The sequence below is a fragment of the Notolepis coatsorum genome (genome assembly GCF_963971535.1).
Source record: "Notolepis coatsorum genome assembly, chromosome: 2".
NCBI lineage: Eukaryota > Metazoa > Chordata > Actinopteri > Aulopiformes > Paralepididae > Notolepis > Notolepis coatsorum.
This window is the reverse complement of record NC_140166.1, coordinates 211,313,045-211,335,544: the sequence shown is the minus strand read 5'-3', so window position 1 is coordinate 211,335,544 and position 22,500 is coordinate 211,313,045. Positions and strand designations below refer to the sequence as shown.

The 22,500-nt window shown below is 43.7% G+C and overlaps 1 protein-coding gene across 1 annotated transcript in view; it reads right to left on the bottom strand.

The window, feature by feature from the left end:
- Positions 1-22,500, bottom strand: part of LOC311223723 (peroxidasin-like) — a gene marked incomplete at its 3' end in the record, with an annotated part of 112,417 nt that overhangs the window by 20,335 nt on the left and 69,582 nt on the right. The window contains exons 4-6 of the mRNA XM_084308495.1: positions 16,258-16,329; positions 12,478-12,549; positions 1,526-1,597 (exon numbers count right to left, since the gene is read on the bottom strand). Of these exons, the coding sequence (XP_084164621.1) occupies positions 1,526-1,597; positions 12,478-12,549; positions 16,258-16,329 (216 nt within the window). The remainder of the gene's footprint in view (positions 1-1,525; positions 1,598-12,477; positions 12,550-16,257; positions 16,330-22,500) is intronic.

Sequence of the window (22,500 nt, the reverse complement as noted above, 5' to 3'; positions counted from 1 at the left end):
CAGACACCAGGACTCACCGGTCCGCTCGCTCTTTTATCGCCCGTGCTGTTTCTAATCCTGCCCTGTGTGTCTTGGCCACCTCTCCCTCCATTATCCCTCACGACTCCAGAAGACGTAATTAGCAGTGAGCGAACGTCCCGAGGAGGAGTGCTCTTCCTGCCCGGCGGAGGCCACAAGACCATCCGTCTTATTTCTCTTTCTCAGCGCCTTCAAGTCCTCCGTCATCTGTGTGAACGCTGGCGAGTGTTGGTTTGAGAGCCCTATGTATCCACTATATATATATCCACCACTATAGATACATGCAGGGCCGGCCCTAACACATTCGGTGCCCTAGGCAAGTCTCACACCTGGCACCCAAGGTCAGCTGTTCACCAAATAAATGTTATGTTAGATACTTTTTTTAAATGTCAAAATATTGGTTGCAGATATAGAAGGGGGCGCAGTCATTCCTGGCCAGCAAAAAAATATTTTATTTTATATATTCTTAATTATTTTTTTGCTGGATGCAGTTTTTGGTGCCCCCCCCCCCCCCCCCCCCTCTGGGTGGTGCTCTCTAGGCAACCGCCTATGTCGCCTATAGGAAGCCCCGCCCCATACATTCCCACTTACGGGATATATATATATATATCACTGCATACTCAAATATACAATAATAAAGTTAGCGGATCGCTCCTCACGTCGAAGGTCATAATCAGGGCGAAAGGACCATCATACTGTGTTGCATCTTGTTCTAAGCATGTTGGCCTGGAAGCTATTGTTTAGAAGAGACACAAGTGGAAGAAGACAATAGGAGGTGGCCAAGCTGCTGGTTGTTATTCACAGTCTGATTCACAAAGCCCGCCTCCTGTTCGGAATAGCCGGCTTCTCGTTGCCAGGCTCTGAAATTCTCCTATTTCAACGTATACGGCGACGGCGGAATAAGGTGTTTCATATGCAAGATAGACGACATCTTTGTAGATTTAGCCTTTCTATATAATGTCTTTCATTCGCTCGTCATACTATCATCCAACTTGACCACAAGCGCACTGTGCTCTGAGACAGTAAAGGAGGACACCTATAGGCCGATTCGACAAGCGACAGAACAACCACCGACGCTACAAGTGTGGTATTAATACAGTTATCATTCGGCCACATTTCCCTTTTGAAACCGAACACCGGTGTCTTCAACAACTACTTCCACTGTCTCGAAGTATCCAAATAGACCAAGACTTTTCAACGGCGCCAGCACCCAGAGGCCCGGGACCAAAACTAGGGAAAGATGTGGAGACAAAACCGAGATGATCTGTAACCAAAATGTCAGAGAGAACCAAGAGTGGCGGCGGGTTGGAGGCGGGTCTCCGTCAGGGGCAGCGTGAGAACGTGGTGGCTCCGGTACATACGTGGCGTTCCACCAACAAACTGACCTCACCGTGCCGGGTGTCATGGGGGAGGGTGGTCTTAATCGGCACGGACACGCATTCCCACGCAACAGCACCCGGCTGTCTGCCAACCAAAGCAGTGTTAAAAAAGGAGGTGTTTCACTTACAGTCTTTTCATGGACTGGAGGTGGGAGAAGGTTCCCAGGACGAGGTGGGTGATTCTGTTGTTGTGCAGAAACCTGGAGGAGAGGAGAGGGAGGGAGGGAGAGAGGGAGGAGAGGGAGAGGGGGGAGGGAGGGAGGAGAGAGGAAGGGAGGGAGGGAGAGAGACAGAGGGATGAGAGGGAGGGAGGAAGGATCGGGATGTATGAGAGGGAGGGAGGGAGGGATGGAGGGAGGGAGGGAGGGAGGGAGGGAGGGAGGGAGGGAGGGAGGGAGGGAGGGAGGAGAGGGAGGGAGGAGAGGGATGGAGAGAGGGAGGGAGAGAGAGGGAGGAGAGGGATGGAGGAGAGGGAGGGATAGAGAGAGGGAGGAGAGGGATGGAGGAGGGAGATAGAGAGGGAGGGACAGAGAGAGGAGGATAGGGTGGATGATAGGGAGGGAGGGAGAGAGGGAGGATAGGGGATGGAGGAGAGGGAGGGAGAGAGAGAGGGAGGAGAGGGAGGGAGGGAGGAGAGGGAGGGAGATAGAGAGGGAGGGCCAGAGAAAGGGAGGAGAGGGAGGGAGAGAGAGAGGTGGAGGATAGGGAGGGAGGAGAGGGGTGGAGGAGAGGGGTGGAGGAGAGAGAGAGAGAGAGAGAGAGAGAGAGAGAGAGAGAGAGAGAGAGAGAGAGAGAGAGAGAGAGAGAGAGAGAGAGAGAGAGAGAGAGAGAGAGAGAGAGAGCAGAACAGATGAATGCTGCTGTCTGATGATTTCATCTCTGTGTTCATAGCTCAGTGCATAACTCAGCCAGCTAGGTCAGAGAGCAACATTGCACATTTGCCACAGTATCCACTGAATCTGGAGTCTGTGGCTCCTATCAATCAGACACTAAACAAGCAGATCGGTATTGGAACATGAGTAATGTGTTTATTACGAGTGGTTTTTGACTTACTCACGTACTTCACCCACTTTAAAATTTGCCAGGCTACTGATAGTGTCTATTTTGAGCTAAGTCTTGAGGACAAGTACTTTCAAAAAGGGAACATTTCATTATCCATGTAGGGGGCAAGAAATATGATCAGATACCCGGACGTGAAACGTACTGTCGACGACCCTTGGAATCTTAACACATTCGGGGCCAACCACGTATATATACGTGTTTCGGATCCAACGTTGGCGGCCAACCACGTATATATGGGCGTTTATTTGATTTTGGGCACTTTTGGGAAAATCTATTTATCAAAAATAAAATTGCATAAAACCTTAAATGATCAATTAAGCTTTATAGTCATTTTGTCAGGAATCATAATATGAACATTGTTGTAAACATCACTTTATGGAATTTAATATATTCAACACTTTTCCTAGAATGTCAGAGAACATTGTCATTACCATCACGTTACCAAATAACTCTTTAAAATGTAAAAAAAAAGTAAAACATTTGTGCTTTTAAGGCATTTATGTAACATTATACCTTACTTCTGATGTATTAGTGGTTTGAAATATTTTACTTGAATTTAAACATGCTTTAGATCTTTAAATATGCAGCCTTTTAAATATATTGCTAGATCCTGTCAAGAAAGATACAATTACTACAACAGGTCCATGACTCTTGTTTTTCATACATAAAATGTTAAGGGAGGGCTTGTAATATAGGAAAACATGTAGGAAAATGTCAGATTTAAACTATTTGTTACAAATTTGTTAAGAAATATGTCATGTGTTGGTAATGACGTACTGTTGTGGTAATGACGAAATGTGATGGGAATGACATTTAGATAGATTTATTGAATTCATTCATGGATACAGTAACACAACATCAGAATCATAGGTATTATCAACAACTGTTACAACAGGATAGGAACATCTAAGAAACCATCTAAAAAAAACACTGACAACCTTTATGGTTTCAAACAACATACTTTAACAGTAAGAGGTTTGTTCTTTTAACATGCCTACATCTTCTTCTCCATGAGGGAGCATACTTGTTTCCAGACAGAGGCATTGAGCATCATATGTCTTTTAGTAATCAGTTGGGGCTCTGGGACCAGCACAATTTCCATTCTATACCATATTAGGGGAGAACGGGGGACGTTGTCACACTTTTTACTCTAGTGTGAATTGCTCATAATCAAAACATCTTTCAATAGTCATTCCTACATTAAATTGAAGCTTAAGATGTTGGCTTGAAATGTGTATCCCTCTCATTTTCCAAAGTATTGTAACAAAGAGTTAATCACCTATCAAAGACACTCTGACACATTGTGACAACCAACCCCATCATGGGGATGGTTGTCACACACTATGGGGTTGGTTGTCACCATGTGTTTTAAAACTGTTAATGGGAAAATCTTAAAAAGAAGACAAGATTTAGATTTCAGATAATGATTGAAGAAGTGCGTCTTTAGTCGACGGCGAAAGATTGGATGGGTTTCGGCTGTCCTAACTGGGGTGGGTAGTTCATTCCAACATTGTGGGGCAAGGACTGAGAATAGACAAGAAGGCAGAACTAAATTTGAAAGTTTAATTGCATTGACAAGTTGACAAATACATAACTTAATGCATCTTAATGAACATAAACAGGAAACACATCTTTAGGCCATCCTATATAACAAAATAAGAACACAATAAATCGGCCTAACAATAATAGCCTACACAACATGTCTAGTAAAGTACCTGCACAGCAGGATGTCTGGCAACACCACATTAGAATAGTATACACAAATATACTAGTATAATATAATAGTATACCCAAAAAACCCAAATATCGGTTATTGAATATCGATAATATAACAACCAAATATCAGTTATTCGATAGTTGCCCTTTATCTGGCACTATTTAAAAGTTTCACTGAGATCGGAATAAAGGAGTTTTTAAACCTATTTAGTCTAGAGCGTGGAACTCTAAACCTTCTCCCATAGGGCAGTAGCTCATACTCGGCATGTAAGACATGGGAGGGGTCCGAGACTATTCTATTGGCTTGCCTTAGAGTAGCCTGTTAAAAAATAGACTGCAGGGATGGGTGACCTTTCACCCCTATGATCTTCCATGCAGTCTGCATCAGACGGACCAGTTTGGACTTTAATTGTACAGACAGGTTACCAAACCAAGCTGTAATACCGTATCTGATGAGACTCTCTAATACAGATTGGTAGAAAAGTAACAATTTTTTTTTATCTACACCATGAACTCTAAGGCGACGTAGAAAGTGCAGTCGTTGTTGTAGTCTGCTACACAGGCTATCTACATGGGTGTTCCAGGTTAGTGTGTTATTGACAAAAATCACAAGATATTTATATGAAGAGACCGGCGAGATGGACTGTGTGTGAATGACCACAGGCCTGTGGTCCCCAACACCTCTGGGGTCAAACACCATCTCCTCAGTCTTAACTGATTGAAAATGTTATTAACAGATTGCAGAATGGGTACAATACAGTAAGGCTCAATACACACAATTGTTAAGGAGATGCAGACCAGAGAAAGACTTTCGTCTTGTTTACACCAGGTCCCCCATTTTCTATTTATAATGAATTGTAAGTAGGGTGCAACTAGCACTGTGCAATCCATTCTTTGTGGATCTAGCCCTTAATGTTGCTAGTCTTTAGCACTTTGTGATGGAGCAGTTTGTCAGCCATCAGTTGAGTGTTTGCATGTGTTTTACACAAGCATGTGTCCCTATCACGGACGGTTGGCCTCACTATCCAAAATGGGCAGGTTTTCCATAACTTACTATAGGAAATCTTGAGCTGTGGATGTTCATTCTTGAATTTCCGCCAAAGACTGTACGTTTCATTCAGAAAGCGCTTTTGCATTTTCACTTTCTTCTGCGTCAATGTGTCTCTCTTCCCTGTTGTTGCCCGTGAGTTATCATCACGTTCCAGAAACTCTTTGACTTTTGTCCTGGTAGAGAGAGGCAATGCATTTGCATGTTTCTTCTGAAGTCCAGTTCCTCTTCTGTATTTCCGCATCATCTTTGCAGAGAATCCAAGTTCCTTTTGAGCCAGATACACCAACTTGTACTTTTTCAGAATTCCCCCCCTTAGAATCTTTGAAATTACTTGCTTCTCTTTAGTGTTGGTGTCTCGCAGCTCTGACACTAGAGTATTGTGGAACAATATAGTGTCTTCCTGAGATCACATTTCTTTGACTTCATTTGTTGTTTTGATTTTGATCGTGGCGATTCTTGTGGTTTGAGCTTATTTGACAGTCTTTCATATCGTTTTTTATATTTCTCCATATTTCGTTTTGCTCTCTCCAACATCAGGTTGGCTTCACACAGATCTCTGTAGACTTTACTTCTGTTTCTGTTCACCTTTTTTCATCCTCTTTGTTGTGGGGTTTCTTGTGGTGTAGGCTGATTGGGACTTTCACATCTGGCAATAGGGACAGGGACAGCATTGTGTTGCTCAGGTTGTTGTGTTGGTGACACTGGTGGCCTATTCACTGTTAGGTAGTCATCCATATTTCATATTTGCTTATCGTTTGTTCTTTTGTTTCTTTGATTGATTCGCCATTGATGCCTTTTATATCTTTGTGTGCATTTGGGCAGCTGAGATATGCATTGCAGCTTACCCGTCTCTTTTCTCTTTTTATACCGCTCTTTTTCTTTTTGAAAGTATCTTTGATATTGTTCTGGATCATCTTTAAGTCTGTCTCTGTATGATTTTGACCTTTGGCCTGTAGATTTAGGTGCCATGGTGAAGACACTAGCATAAACAAATACAAAAACCAATAAATAAATAAATAACAATAAATATCAGTTATAAATGAGACACAACATATATTTACATATACATATACATACAAGTAATGTTATCCAAAAAAAAAAAGCTATAAACAGATATCTTTGTCATTACCACCACACGTTGTCATTACCACCACACTTCATTGTGTGGCGGTAATGACCGTGATGGTAATGACATTTTCTTACTTTTAAGCTAACAGCTAGCATAACATCAAACTTGCTTATATTCAATTCTTAGCTAGCTAGCAATGTACTCAATGTACCTACAAATATGAAGAAGTTTGACTAAGATTCAAAAGCATTATCAAATTATAGTGTGTTTGGTAATGACACACAATAAACATATTCTGTAGTATGAGTAAGTAAATGTGAAAATATCTTACATTCCTGGTGATCAAAATGTCAGTCTTCCACTCTGACAGCCATGTGCTCCACTGTCACTACAGGTTGTAATGGGTACCAAAGCAAGGGGCGTAGCCAACACTTCATTGTATTGCAAATAGTTCAACGTGATGGTAATGACACAGATATTAAGGGACAAACCTATTTTGATATTTTTTTGTTCACATATTGTACTTAAGTTAAATATTTGGCAGAGAATCAATGATTCAAATGTAGTTATAGTAATATATACCTAAAAGTATTGTTTTTTAATAGTTTTTTCTAGAGAAATACAAGACCAAACGTTAAAACTCTGGATTGGGACAATGTGAAAATGGTCAAATTCCAACATTAAACAACAAAAAATAAGATAAAAAATTTATGTTTTAAATTGAATAATTAAGTCTAGGTAAGTAATTAATTATACTAATCAATGATAGCATAAAGAATCTGGAAATATTTTTTTTTCTTTCAAATATATCCCAGGGACATGAAAATGCCCAAAATCAAATAATCACCCATATACGTGGTAAGGTTGTTTTGGTTTTTATTCCATTGTAATATCCTACTCAATGTCACCGAGCAGCACTGCAGATTTACCCTACTCTTGGAATTCGGAAAAGTGCATTACCGGCCAGATCCTCGTAGGGGGCGCTGTCTCGATAATGCAGTGTTCCCTGTTACAGACCGGTGTTTTTATTTTATTTTTTATGAATGGGCTTTTCTGTTAGCCTAAAGCTATGCGTGTAGTTGATGGCCTGGAATAGTTTTTGGGACGCTGAATTCAGTATGCAGTAAAGGAATATATCGTCAGCCAATGGACATATGGATCTACCAGATGGCGATCGATAACTGGGAAATCCTTTTTGCAGTCCAACCGGCCACAGGTAAGAGCTTTTTCACATAAATTACATGCAGATCAAGCCTTGTTATCATACCCAACCAGCCGATCAGCGAATAAGGCTACTGAGGCTAATGCCGTTATTGGTAATCAATAATCAGAAACGACGTCCCCCCCCCCCCCCTTCAAACATTCATGGTGGACCATGATACCGACAATATGCATTTTGAGTTTTAGCTCTAGCTTGTCTATAGCCGAAACGCCATTCGATTTAATGTCATTAGCTTAGCACCCTATATCTCGCGTTCCAGGAAATACCCCAGAACATTATAACGTTCATATTCACAACGCTATAAAATGGGAACGTATTGATGAACAAATTATTTATTTAAGGCATATTGAAGGGACTGTTTATAGTGTCAATTGACAATGAGAATGGACAGATAGCAATAATATAAAGTATAGATTTAGCTCTACAAACAGCCTCACGCACAATGAAAGTTTGTTTTGATATGCTGGCCGTATAGAGTGGGATTAGACGGATCCCAATGGCCCTGAATGTGTTAAGAGAGCTGACCCTGAAATATGTTGTTCAAAATAGACGTCAAAATAAACAAAAAGGTCTGTTTATGGAAAAATCCAGAATCAAAACATCCACCCCAAATACGTTCACGACGTCTATCAGCGATACAGGCCACAGATCAGTGGTGATATTAGCGTTCCTTCTCTGTCTCAGTGGGCGTGAGGAAAGCATCCAGACACGCTCATCTCGGCAGCCATTGTGCCAAGCTGACTACTTTGTCCGTTACCATGGAGATATTCCCTAATAAACAATCCGGTGAGTGTGCACCTGGGAATTACCCCCCCCCCCCCCCCCCCCCCTCCCTCATTTGAATGCAGGTGTCTTCCCATTATTCCCTCTCCCTCGCAGGGATGTGGGGAGTGTGGATAGTGGTGGGATCTCAAGGAATGGCCTGTAAAACAAGTATAATGACCAGGAATTTAAATCTGGGCCTCAAGCCTCTGACATCTGGTTCTGAGCGTGAAAAGCACTGTGTGTCAAAACTACAGTACTGGCTACAGTACTTTACAGTGGAAAGTAGTTCAACTACCAGCTACTCCACGGTGAAAACTAGTTCAACCACCAGCTACTTCAGTGAAAAGTAGTTCAACTACCAGCTACTTCAGTGAAAAGTAGTTCAACTACCAGCTACTTCAGTGAAAAGTCGTTCAACTACCAGCTGCTTCAGTAAAAAGTAGTTTAACTACCAGCTACTTCAGTGAAAAGTAGTTCAACTACCAGCTACTTCAGTGAAAAGTAGTTCAACTACCAGCTACTTCAGTGAAAAGTAGTTCAACTACCAGCTACTCCACAGTGAAAAGTAGTTCAACTACCAGCTGCTTCAGTGAAAAGCCGTTCAACTACCAGCTACTTCAGTGAAAAGTAGTTCAACTACCAGCTGCTTCAGTGAAAAGTAGTTCAACTACCAGCTGCTTCAGTGAAAAGTAGTTCAACTACCAGCTGCTTCAGTGAAAAGTAGTTCAACTACCAGCTGCTTCAGTGAAAAGTAGTTCAACTACCAGCTACTCCACAGTGAAAAGTAGTTCAACTACCAGCTGCTTCAGTGAAAAGTAGTTCAACTACCAGCTGCTTCAGTGAAAAGTAGTTCAACTACCAGCTGCTTCAGTGAAAAGTAGTTCAACTACCAGCTGCTTCAGTGAAAAGTAGTTCAACTACCAGCTACTTCAGTGAAAAGTAGTTCAACTACCAGCTACTTCAGTGAAAAGTAGTTCAACTACCAGCTACTTCAGTGAAAAGTAGTTCAACTACCAGCTACTTCAGTGAAAAGTAGTTCAACTAACAGCTACTTCAGTGAAAAGTAGTTCAACTACCAGCTACTTCAGTGAAAAGTAGTTTAACTACCAGCTACTCCACAGTGAAAAGTAGTTCAACTACCAGCTACTTCAGTGAAAAGTAGTTTAACTACCAGCTACTCCACAGTGAAAAGTAGTTAAACTACCAGCTGCTTCAGTCAAAAGTAGTTTAACTACCAGCTACTTCAGTGAAAAGTCGTTCAACTACCAGCTGCTTCAGTCAAAAGTAGTTCAACTACCAGCTACTCCACAGTGAAAAGTAGTTCAACTACCAGCTGCTTCAGTGAAAAGTCGTTCAACTACCAGCTACTTCAGTGAAAAGTAGTTCAACTACCAGCTGCTTCAGTGAAAAGTAGTTCAACTACCAGCTGCTTCAGTGAAAAGTAGTTCAACTACCAGCTGCTTCAGTGAAAAGTAGTTCAACTACCAGCTGCTTCAGTGAAAAGTAGTTCAACTACCAGCTACTTCAGTGAAAAGTAGTTCAACTACCAGCTACTTCAGTGAAAAGTAGTTCAACTACCAGCTACTCCACAGTGAAAAGTAGTTCAACTACCAGCTGCTTCAGTGAAAAGCCGTTCAACTACCAGCTACTTCAGTGAAAAGTAGTTCAACTACCAGCTGCTTCAGTGAAAAGTAGTTCAACTACCAGCTGCTTCAGTGAAAAGTAGTTCAACTACCAGCTACTTCAGTGAAAAGTAGTTCAACTACCAGCTGCTTCAGTGAAAAGTCGTTCAACTACCAGCTACTCCACAGTGAAAAGTCGTTCAACTACCAGCTACTTCAGTGAAAAGTAGTTCAACTACCAGCTGCTTCAGTGAAAAGTAGTTCAACTACCAGCTGCTTCAGTGAAAAGTAGTTCAACTACCAGCTGCTTCAGTGAAAAGTCATTCAACTACCAGCTACTTCAGTGAAAAGTAGTTCAACTACCAGCTGCTTCAGTGAAAAGTAGTTCAACTACCAGCTGCTTCAGTGAAAAGTAGTTCAACTACCAGCTACTCCACAGTGAAAAGTAGTTCAACTACCAGCTACTCCACAGTGAAAAGTAGTTCAACTACCAGCTGCTTCAGTGAAAAGTAGTTCAACTACCAGCTGCTTCAGTGAAAAGTAGTTCAACTACCAGCTACTTCAGTGAAAAGTAGTTAAACTACCAGCTGCTTCAGTGAAAAGTAGTTCAACTGCCAGCTACTTCAGTGAAAAGTAGTTCAACTACCAGCTGCTTCAGTGAAAAGTAGTTCAACTACCAGCTGCTTCAGTGAAAAGTAGTTCAACTACCAGCTACTCCACAGTGAAAAGTAGTTCAACCACCAGCTACTTCAGTGAAAAGTAGTTCAACTACCAGCTGCTTCAGTGAAAAGTTGTTCAACTACCAGCTGCTTCAGTAAAAAGTAGTTTAACTACCAGCTACTCCACAGTGAAAAGTAGTTAAACTACCAGCTACTTCGGTGAAAAGTAGTTCAACTACCAGCTACTCCACAGTGAAAAGTAGTTCAACTACCAGCTGCTTCAGTGAAAAGTCGTTCAACTACCAGCTACTTCAGTGAAAAGTAGTTCAACTACCAGCTGCTTCAGTGAAAAGTAGTTCAACTACCAGCTACTTCAGTGAAAAGTAGTTCAACTACCAGCTACTTCAGTGAAAAGTAGTTCAACTACCAGCTGCTTCAGTGAAAAGTCGTTCAACTACCAGCTACTTCAGTGAAAAGTTGTTCAACTACCAGCTACTCCACAGTGAAAAGTCGTTCAACTACCAGCTACTTCAGTGAAAAGTCGTTCAACTACCAGCTGCTTCAGTGAAAAGTAGTTCAACTACCAGCTACTCCACAGTGAAAAGTAGTTCAACTACCAGCTGCTTCAGTGAAAAGTCATTCAACTACCAGCTACTTCAGTGAAAAGTAGTTCAACTACCAGCTGCTTCAGTGAAAAGTAGTTCAACTACCAGCTGCTTCAGTGAAAAGTAGTTCAACTACCAGCTACTCCACAGTGAAAAGTAGTTCAACTACCAGCTGCTTCAGTGAAAAGTAGTTCAACTACCAGCTGCTTCAGTGAAAAGTAGTTCAACTACCAGCTACTCCACAGTGAAAAGTAGTTCAACTACCAGCTACTCCACAGTGAAAAGTAGTTCAACTACCAGCTACTTCAGTGAAAAGTAGTTCAACTACCAGCTGCTTCAGTGAAAAGTAGTTCAACTACCAGCTACTTCAGTGAAAAGTAGTTCAACTACCAGCTACTCCACAGTGAAAAGTAGTTCAACTACCAGCTACTTCAGTGAAAAGTAGTTCAACTACCAGCTACTTCAGTGAAAAGTAGTTAAACTACCAGCTACTCCACAGTGAAAAGTAGTTCAACTACCAGCTACTCCACAGTGAAAAGTAGTTCAACTACCAGCTACTTCAGTGAAAAGTAGTTCAACTACCAGCTGCTTCAGTGAAAAGTAGTTCAACTACCAGCTACTTCAGTGAAAAGTAGTTAAACTACCAGCTACTCCACAGTGAAAAGTAGTTCAACTACCAGCTACTCCACAGTGAAAAGTAGTTCAACTACCAGCTACTTCAGTGAAAAGTAGTTCAACTACCAGCTGCTTCAGTGAAAAGTAGTTCAACTACCAGCTACTTCAGTGAAAAGTAGTTCAACTACCAGCTACTCCACAGTGAAAAGTAGTTCAACTACCAGCTACTTCAGTGAAAAGTAGTTCAACTACCAGCTACTTCAGTGAAAAGTAGTTAAACTACCAGCTACTCCACAGTGAAAAGTAGTTCAACTACCAGCTACTCCACAGTGAAAAGTAGTTCAACTACCAGCTGCTTCAGTGAAAAGTAGTTCAACTACCAGCTACTTCAGTGAAAAGTAGTTAAACTACCAGCTACTCCACAGTGAAAAGTAGTTCAACTACCAGCTCCTTCACAGTGAAAACTCAGAGGCCAGTGTCCCTTGAAATAAACTGATGTTGCTTGATAAAGGTTTCATAACATTTTATATTGGTGTGTATGACAAACTACTTTCCAAGTGTTAGCCTCGTAAGAAGTAGTAGTACGTCGTTTGCAAAAGAAAAGCAACCGGTTTGCTCTGTACACTGTTAAGTCTCTGAAATGGACGTGTTCCAGTACGACGGCTGGACGGTGAGAGATCTTAATGGGACTTACAGGCGTTCCAGTTTTGGCAGATGAGTGAAGGATTCAGGTTCCAAGGACTCGACGTTGTTGAAGTGCAGGTACCTGCAATGAAACAAGAGCAAAACAAAACAAAATAGAACTTTGACAAGAATAGTCCAATAGTTCTACACTTGTCCCTCCGGGACGTGTCTCCAGAGACACGCCACTTAGCTGCGATTAAGCCGAGACAGGAATGTCCAGCGCATGCGTTCGTCCTCGATAAACGGGGGCCTGAAATTCTACAGCTGAAGGCTAACTTCAAAATGGAATTGCCCACTGGCAAAAAAAGCATGAACACTGACTGTCTGGTGGAATGCTGACATGATTTATGCCTCCCAACCCCCTTTGAGCTGAGAAAACATAAATCAGACCTCCGGACAACAAATATAAAAGGTTGGGGGAAATGAAATCCAACGGATGGCTATAGGGTAACTGTAAGGGTTCGGTTGGATGTGAGGTTGTTTAGACAGGGAACTAAAAGCAGGCGCGGCTGGCAAGTTCACCAGCAAAAATAGACAAAGGAAGACTAATGCAGGATAGCAAGATACAGTGCCATGTGTCCCTTTCGAAAACAGTGCAATACCCCTAACAAAACACACTCTGTTTTCATCTACTGCCTCTCATTTTGACACAATACAGTGTTTAACACAGGCTACTATGGACACCCAACGTTACCACACGTGTGGCCTTACATGTAGAGGGTAGAGGGGATGACCAAGGACAACAATGCGATGCAGCCAAGGGAGCCGTTATTTATGGAGCACACAGACAACCATGCGAAATGCTTGAGAAGAAAGAAGGTCTTGGCGTCTTCGACACTTAAACGTGCCTTCTGGCCTCTTGATTCTCATCCAGCATGAGTGAGAATCCCAAACAATATACCCCCCCCCCCCCCCCCCCCCCCCGCACGCCAATATTAAATTCAAGAGATGTTCTAGGTTAGATCACATCGAGATGGCCAGAAGCAGTTCGTATTGGTGTAAATGCGCGCAGGAGAGGTGCGTTCGCCTCCTTCTTTTTGACACAACGAGCCCCTGTGTGCCAACAAGCTGTGATGTGTGTTTTATATGCTCACCAGCGAGCCTGCCAGCGTGCGTTACAACCCACACAGCTGAACGGCGATGGGAAAGAGCTACGTTAGACGACGTGCACGAAGCTCTTGCCAGCGACTCCAATCTGTTTATTACCCAGAAAAGCACGCCTCTTCAAGCTCTGGTAACGGGAGATGTAGTGGGACCATTAAAGCGCATGCAACTCTGGCTCCAAACATGTCACCCACATATAAATCCCTTCATTACTGTAGCGAAACTGAAAACAGCTGCAAGGCGCGGAGCCGAGGACTTAAATTGGTTTCGCTTGGTGAATTAGCCATTTGTTCACTGTTGATGTGGTTATACTGAGGCAGGCTGAAGTCATAACCTCCCCCAAGGTCAAACGAGCTTAATTTGCTAAGACGCGGTTGTACAGTGCGTCAGCCATGTTGAATTGAGCAATCCACTCTGCTCACTTCTAATCACTTATGGTTTTCAGAATTTCAATTGACTTATCTCAAATGATTTTATAATAATTTTTTTACAATTGCATGCTGTGTTATAACGACTATGATGATGATTATAGATTTGAATAATACTGTTTTACCTATTGATGTGTGCTTCCCTTGGACACACTTTGTTTGGATCAGGAAAAGAGGGTGGGGTTAAAAGATACAATTAAAATCTTTAAAAACATCAATAGGTAAAACAGTATTAATTCGTAATTATTCAAACCTATAATCATCATCATAGGCATTGCACAGCATGCAATTGTAAACAAAAACATTAATACAAATTTAAACAAAGAAAAGATGCCACGTTCCTTAGTGCTACAACATAACGTTAGCTTGTGCCAGAGGACTAACACCTTCCTTAGTGCTACAACATAACGTTAGCTTGTGCCAGGGGACTAACACCTTCCTTAGTGCTACAACATAACGTTAGCTTGTGCCAGGGGACTAACACCTTCCTTAGTGCTACAACATAACGTTAGCTTGTGCCAGAGGACTAACACCTTCCTTAGTGCTACAACATAACGTTAGCTTGTGCCAGGGGACTAACACCTTCCTTAGTGCTACAACATAACGTTAGCTTGTGCCAGAGGACTAACACCTTCCTTAGTGCTACAACATAACGTTAGCTTGTGCCAGGGGACTAACACCTTCCTTAGTGCTACAACATAACGTTAGCTTGTGCCAGAGGACTAACACCTTCCTTAGTGCTACAACATAACGTTAGCTTGTGCCAGAGGACTAACACCTTCCTTAGTGCTACAACATAACGTTAGCTTGTGCCAGAGGACTAACACCTTCCTTAGTGCTACAACATAACGTTAGCTTGTGCCAGAGGACTAACACCTTCCTTAGTGCTACAACATAACGTTAGCTTGTGCCAGAGGACTAACACCTTCCTTAGTGCTACAACATAACGTTAGCTTGTGCCAGAGGATTAACACGTTCCTTAGTTAGTGCTACACCGGCAGGTATGTCTGAGATAACTTGACAGTGAGAGACAACAAGCTTCAATGATGATATGGAGGAAATTAATGGAAGGAGCCTGAGCTCCTGGTGGGGTGGGGGGAGAACTTGATAGAGCAATATATCGCAATATTTTGCACGCCGATATTATATCAATACATTGACGCTTAACAATCACATTTTACTGCAACAAGAATTATTGGAATGAGGTGAACAGACTGAAAATGTTATCTTATTAGATAAAACAGATGATGATACAGTATATAATTTGCTTTACAAATGGTAACAACGTTTTCCGTCGGGGACATAATTAATTGTACAAAAGTACAAAAGTACATGCGTATAATGTACACTTGGCCAGTTTGTGATGTACACTCTGATAAGCTTTCATGTCAATTCTGTGTATGAATACATAATTCCTGCTTTTTGTTTTTTTTCATGGCTATTTTCTCTTCATCAGTGACACAGCATATTGTGACGTATCGTTGATGACATTTCTTGCAATATATCAATTATCGCAGATATCGTGTATCGTGATCGTCATCGTTTTTGAGGGACTAACATCGCCACAGTAGGGTATTGTGAGTGACTGGTATTGTCCCACCCCTATCCAGAAGGTGGCGGTGCAGGTGGTCACAACCCACAGTGCTGGTCACATGACCCGGTGGTAACGGACACCGTGACAGTGGAGCTTGGCAGGACTGTAGAAGCTGAGCCAACAGGAAGCCAAAGCTCGCTGGGTTGAGTCTACAAGGCTAGCATGGGGTGCTAGGGTATCTCATGCTGCGGCTTTAGATGGGGGGGGGGGCAGTGCGCATCTGTCGCTGTGGCAACAAGACATGCGACTCATGCAAAGGGGGTCAAAGGGCGTCAATGCGACATACAAGGGTGGGTGCACACACGGCATGCATGGTGGCGGCGGGAAATTGGGTAGAGGGGCGCGGGGTGGGGGAGCACTGGTATTGTTTTTCATGAAGGATAACAGAACAGAGCTATTATAACTCTGTAAGGCCTACATTATCATCTCATAAGCATGCATAAGCAGGCCAGGTATGGCACGCCCCCACATGACTCCTTATGATGCTTATGAATGATTTATGACTATGTAGGTCTCACCGGGCTTCATGAATCCTTTAGAAGCAGCTCTTCAAAGTGAAAAGGAGGGGCACAGAGCCTCTGCAGGTGGCAGATATACAGGAGGGGGGGGGGGGTCGAGCAGGAGGAAGAGGAGGACGAGGAGGATGAAGAGATCGGTCACTTACAGTTGCTCAAGAGCGACTAGCCCCTTAAACGCTTGTCTGTCAATTGATTGGATTTCATTCTTGTACAAATAGCTGAAAGGAGAAATAATCAGTGGCATTAGTAAAACACACACACACACACACACACACACACACACAATCAACTGAAGCATCTCTGGTTACTGAAAGAGAAAAAGGATTTAATTGATCAAGAACTTAAAAGAACACGCCGACATTTTGGGGAAATTAGCTTACCGTCTTCTCCAGAGAGAGACACTGTCCGCTTCCATTCATTGTGCTAAGCTAGGCTAACGTGCAGCCAGATAGCTTTCTACTGAACGCACAGAGAGGAAACTGGTATCTATCTACTTGTCTCTCTCTGGAGAAGACGGTAAGCTAATTTCCCAAAATGTTGGCGTGTTCCTTTAAAAAAAAAAAAACACACACACACTATACATATCAAACCACAGCTTTACACATTTATCGTAGCTACAAATATTGAGAGCTGGTTAGTTTAGTGGGACAACAATAGACACGAGCACATCGTATGGCATCATGCATAGTTTTACACTGTGATATGAAGGCCCTAGAATTCTGTTCACAAGTAAGATCTGTATTTGGTGCAGTTTTACATAAAAACAATTAACTCCATGCATACTTTAAAGGGTTAAGGAGGCGGAGACCAAACACTCTCAACTAGTGGACATGAACGATCATCTCACAGCGTGTGCGACTCTCTTGACACACAGAAGACGTGGTGCCATAGCAGCAATGGGGAGGGGAGGTACAGGTATTATGCAGGAATAGAAAGACAATACATATAGGTAACTCAAATCAAATACAATTTATTTGTAAGGCCCGACAACACGCGTTAATGTCCCCATGGGGCCGGACACGTCTTCTTTATTAAACAAGTCAAGAAGAAACATCACAATAAATCAAGAACAAAACAAAAACACGATACACCACCATACACCACTGTAACATAGAAATATCAGTTATATAAGACAATATAAAATATTAATAAACAGTAGGAGAAGGTACATAATGCACACTGCAGTGTCCAGGTGGCACCCACTCGAGTTATGGCAGAGGTCAGAGGTGTAGAGGGTGAACAAGGAGGGTGACAGACAGTGCGGTGCCTTGGGGCGCGCCAATGTTGCTCACCAGTACATCTGATTGCCTGCCCTGCAGTCTGATGTAGCTGTGATCCCTGTGGCCCCTGTGCCTCAAATAGATCCGCTATCAACTCTATCTTTAATCTTTCAAAATGTACAGTTGCTATTGCATGCACTCATCTGTGTTCCACTACACACATGAGTGCATGCTTACCAACTGTCCGTCTGCAACACTACTATCACCGACATCTAAGAAGGGAGATCCCCCCTTGAATGGCCCTTCTAAGGTTTCTCTCCTCCACACTGCCTGTGGAGCTTTTTTCCCTATTGCTAGGTTTTAGTGAGTTTTTCCTTACCTTCGCGTGGGGTATGTCTGGGAGTGCTTGCATTCTTTAATTTATTTGCATTCATCTAAAAATGTTTGGACCTTATGGTGTTCTTGTTCTGTTCTTGACTTATTGTTATGTTTTCTTCTTGACTTGTTTAAAGAAGACATGTACGGCCCATGGGGACATTAACGTGTGTTGTCGGGCCCTATAAATAAATTTGATTTGATTTGATTTGATTTGGTCTGTTGGAGAGGTAGTCAGTGATCCAGGCCACCAGAACATGAGTCTCACTCTTCAGGTGCGGCTCTGAGGAGCCTAGGGCGTCCCTTCTTGGGGACCGGGACCATGCAGGAGGTCTCCCAGAGCTGGGGCGCCCTCTGCATCCTCGGGGAGAGGAGGTCGAAGAGGTTTTGTAACAGTGCTGCCGGCTATACGCCTTGAGCATCCTATGATTGGTGGTCCTCTCTGGCCTCGTTCACACTGATCCTGGAGAGCTGCCTCCCTCCGCACCTGGCTGTTAGTGAGGGTCAAGGGTGGGGTGGGGGGACTGGGGGGGGGGGGGTTGTTGGCGGGTGGTGGGGGGGGCATGGTGCTGCTGTCTGGGCCAGGATGCTTGGGGGAGGGGTGAGGGCTTATCTGGCCAAACCTGTTGAAAAACAACTTCAACTCGTTTGCACGCTCCAGGAGACCCATTGTACCTTGCTGTTGAAGCCTGTTATCTTCCTGCTCCCCCCCCCCCCCCACACACACACACACACACACACACACACACGCACACACGCACACGCACACACACACACACACACACACACACACACACACACACACACACGCACACACGCACAATGCTGGTGTTCCAGTCTGGACTATACACTGCTAACATGTGTATAACATGCGTGTGTGTGTGTGTGTGTGTGTGTGTGTGTGTGTGTGTGTGTGTGTGTGTGTGTGTGTGTGTGTGTGTGTGTGTGTGTTTGCCCTCCCCTCTACACGACGAGGAAATGTGACACTAAAAAAGCAACGGCATCCCCCGTCCCATCCCACTCTTTATAGATCTGTTGAGAATGAGATACAGAGCCATCCCTCTCTTTATAGATCTGTTGAGAATGAGATACAGACCCATCCCTCTCTTTATAGATCTGTTGAGAATGAGATACAGACCCATCCCTCTCTTTATAGATCTGTTGAGAATGAGATACAGAGCCATCCCTCTCTTTATAGATCTGTTGAGAATGAGATACAGACCCATCCCTCTCTTTATAGATCTGTTGAGAATGAGATACAGACCCATCCCTCTCTTTATAGATCTGTTGAGAATGAGATACAGACCCATCCCTCTCTTTATAGATCTGTTGAGAATGAGATACAGATCCATCCCTCTCTTTATAGATCTGTTGAGAATGAGATACAGAGCCACCCCTCTCTTTATAGATCTCATGAGCTATTGTTTATTGTTTAAAAGGATCCCCATTAGCTGCCACCTAAGTCCACACAGAAAGACAACAAAAACACAAAACATAACAAACATGAGATACATATGACAATTACAATTCACTTAATTAACAATGATAATCTAAAAACAGTAAAACATTGTAGACAGCATTATAAACATCAGAATATTTTGCTCACATTTTTTTTTTACGTTAATTTATTATTACAGATTTTGGACGTGGTGACATAATCTGGTAAAAGATCTGGTAAAAGATACAGATCCACCCCTCTCTTTATAGATCTGTTGAGAATGAGATACATTACAGAGCCAGTCTTTATCCTGGAACACTGGCCTGCAGAAGCCTGAGTACTTAGCAGCTGATTGGAAAAAAGCACACAGGCAACTGCAGCCATGTGTGTGTGTGTGTGTGTGTGTGTGTGTGTGTGTGTGTGTGTGTGCGCGTGCGTGCGTACGTGCGTGTGTGTGTGTGCGCGCGCGTGCGTGTGTGCGTGCGTGTGCGTGCACGTGTGCGTGCGGGTGTACATGTGTGCACACGGGTCTGCGTGGGAAACCGGATTCGGAAACTGTTTGTCCAATCCCAAGAGGACAAAAACAGAGGGCCTTTGCCTCAATAACCTAAAAAAACGTTTGTCTCGACGAACACAGTTCTCCGGCTAAGGACTTAAGTGACCCGCCGTTGACCAGAACACATGTGCCGAGAGGAAGAGCTCGTATTCCTTATTGATGCATGTTGCATTCCTGAACAGGACCCAGCGCGTTACACCCTGATCCACCTTCATTGCCTGAGAGAACCCGCGCTATGGCTTCAAACTAGACGACTAAAAAAGAGCTGCAGGAACTATCCCAGTTGAACTGTGTGTGCAACAAAAATGTGAGGATGACCTACTTTGGCAACGGGACCTGATGAAGATCGGCCGCTGTGCTCCGCCAGACGGTGCACACTTAACGTTAGCCCCCGTTAAACCATCTAGATAAGAAGACAGAATTACCGTTGAGAAGAGGATTCTGACCTCAAGGTTCATGTAATTAGAAACGGTGATCGCTATCTGAGCCTTTCATGGCAGGTTTTTTGGACAGACGTCCGCAGGGCATACAATTGACCTGTCTCAAAACCCTGCCCCTTTTCTTGATCCTCCAATCACAACTGTCGCTTACCTCGGACAAACTTGGTTTGTCCGAGGTAAGCGACAGTTGTGATTGGAGGATCAAGAAAAGGGGCAGGGTTTGAGACAGGTCCATTCAGACTAGTATACATGAAAGAGCTCAGGGTACCGAGCCTCGCTGGGGTCCAAAGGACAGGAGAGGTGAGATACCGTGCCCCCCCCGCCCCCCCCCCACCCCACCCCACCCCACCCCAGGCCATATAGTGCACAGGAATCAAGCGGAAGAGAAATGGGGGGTAGGTGAGGAAGGGGAGGGGGGAGGGCCTTGCCCTAATCACAAGGGCAGTGGCCGTGGTGCTGGCCTCAGATTAACTCTGCTTTAAAAGGGGAAGGGGCCCTGTAATTAACACAGCCCCTAAACAGCCACAGCAGGCACTGGTGCTCCAATTACAACATGTGGAGAGAGAGAGAGACAGAGAGAGAGAGACAGAGAGAGAGAGAGAGAGAGAGACAGAGAGAGAGAGAGAGAGAGAGAGAGAGAGACAGACTGAGGACAGAGAGAGAGACTGAGGACAGAGAGAGAGACTGAGGACAGAGAGAGAGAGACAGACTGAGGACAGAGAGAGAGACTGAGGACAGAGAGAGAGAGAGACAGACTAAGGACAGAGAGAGAGACTGAGGACAGAGAGAGAGACTGAGGACAGAGAGAGAGACTGAGGACAGAGAGAGAGAGACAGACTGAGGACAGAGAGAGAGACAGACTGAGGACAGAGAGAGAGATACTGAGGACAGAGAGAGAGAGACAGACTGAGGACAGAGAGAGAGACTGAGGACAGAGAGAGAGACTGAGGACAGAGAGAGAGACTGAGGACAGAGAGAGAGAGACAGACTGAGGACAGAGAGAGAGACAGACTGAGGACAGAGAGAGAGATACTGAGGACAGAGAGAGAGAGACAGACTGAGGACAGAGAGAGAGAGACTGAAGACAGAGAGAGAGACAGACTGAGGACAGAGAGAGAGAGACTGAGGCCCTGTCCACACGAGCGCTGGATTTAATGTAACCGAAGTTTGAAAAAATATATACCTCTGTCCACACAGGTGAACAACCGCATATAATTGTGTACCCACGGCCGCTGGAAAAACCAGCAACCGATACATGTAGTACAATGCCAAAACAGTAGGCGGCGATGTTGTTCAGACATGAAGGCCATTTCAACCAATCAGAAAAGGTTGAACGCTCACTAAACTTCCTGTTTAGAAACACCATAGCCATCATTTTGCCAACGGAACATATATTTTCAGCAAAGAAAGAAACTGCAATAAAAGTGCAATAAACAAACGGATACATTCACTGTGTGTTTTGCCTCTCATTTGTTGATGAAACAAAACCATCAGCAACACAATTTACCACCAAGAGCGGATAGTTTAGTCTCACAAAAGACCGCCGGTGTTGTTAGCTACATGCTAATGTGAATGGCTATATCTATGTATAGTATATACTAGCTTAAATGCTAACGTAATGTGGTAACGTTACCGCTATGAATGGATGCAAACGTTATTTAACACATTGCAGAATGGGTACAATACAATACGGCTCAATACAAACAATTGTTAAGGGGGTGCAGTCTGGACTGGGTTCCTTATAACAATAACTTGACAACACATGAGTTTAGTTTAGCCGCAGCTACATATTTACTCTGAGCATCAGGTCAGGAATGCGACAACAGACATCAGTCGATCACAACACTCTTCAACACAGACGATACGCTTCGAACAAAAGTTTGTTACAATCATTTTCATATAACGCTACTTGGGACAGCTCTGCTGTAAACACTGGTGTAGCTGGCTCTGCTCTAATCTCTCTACCCCGTGCTCAGTTGCTAACTTGCTATTGTTTGACAGTCTGCCGTGAACATGGGAAATAATTGCGACAGCTCTGCTGTAAACACTGGGAATAACCTCGGTTGCTATGCCCACACGCAACTGCAAGACCGCAAAACTTCACCCTGGGCTCCGGTTTTCAAGACCGCGGTTGCAGTGTAGCAAATCCCCGGTTGTGTGTGGCCGAACAGTGCAACTGCGCACATACAATCATGGTTACATTAAATCCAGCGCTCGTGTGGACAGAGCCTGAGGACAGAGAGAGAGACAGACTGAGGACAGAGAGAGAGAGACTGAGGACAGAGAGAGAGACAGAATGAGGACAGAGAGAGAGAGACTGAGGACAGAGAGAGAGACAGACTGAGGACAGAGAGAGAGAC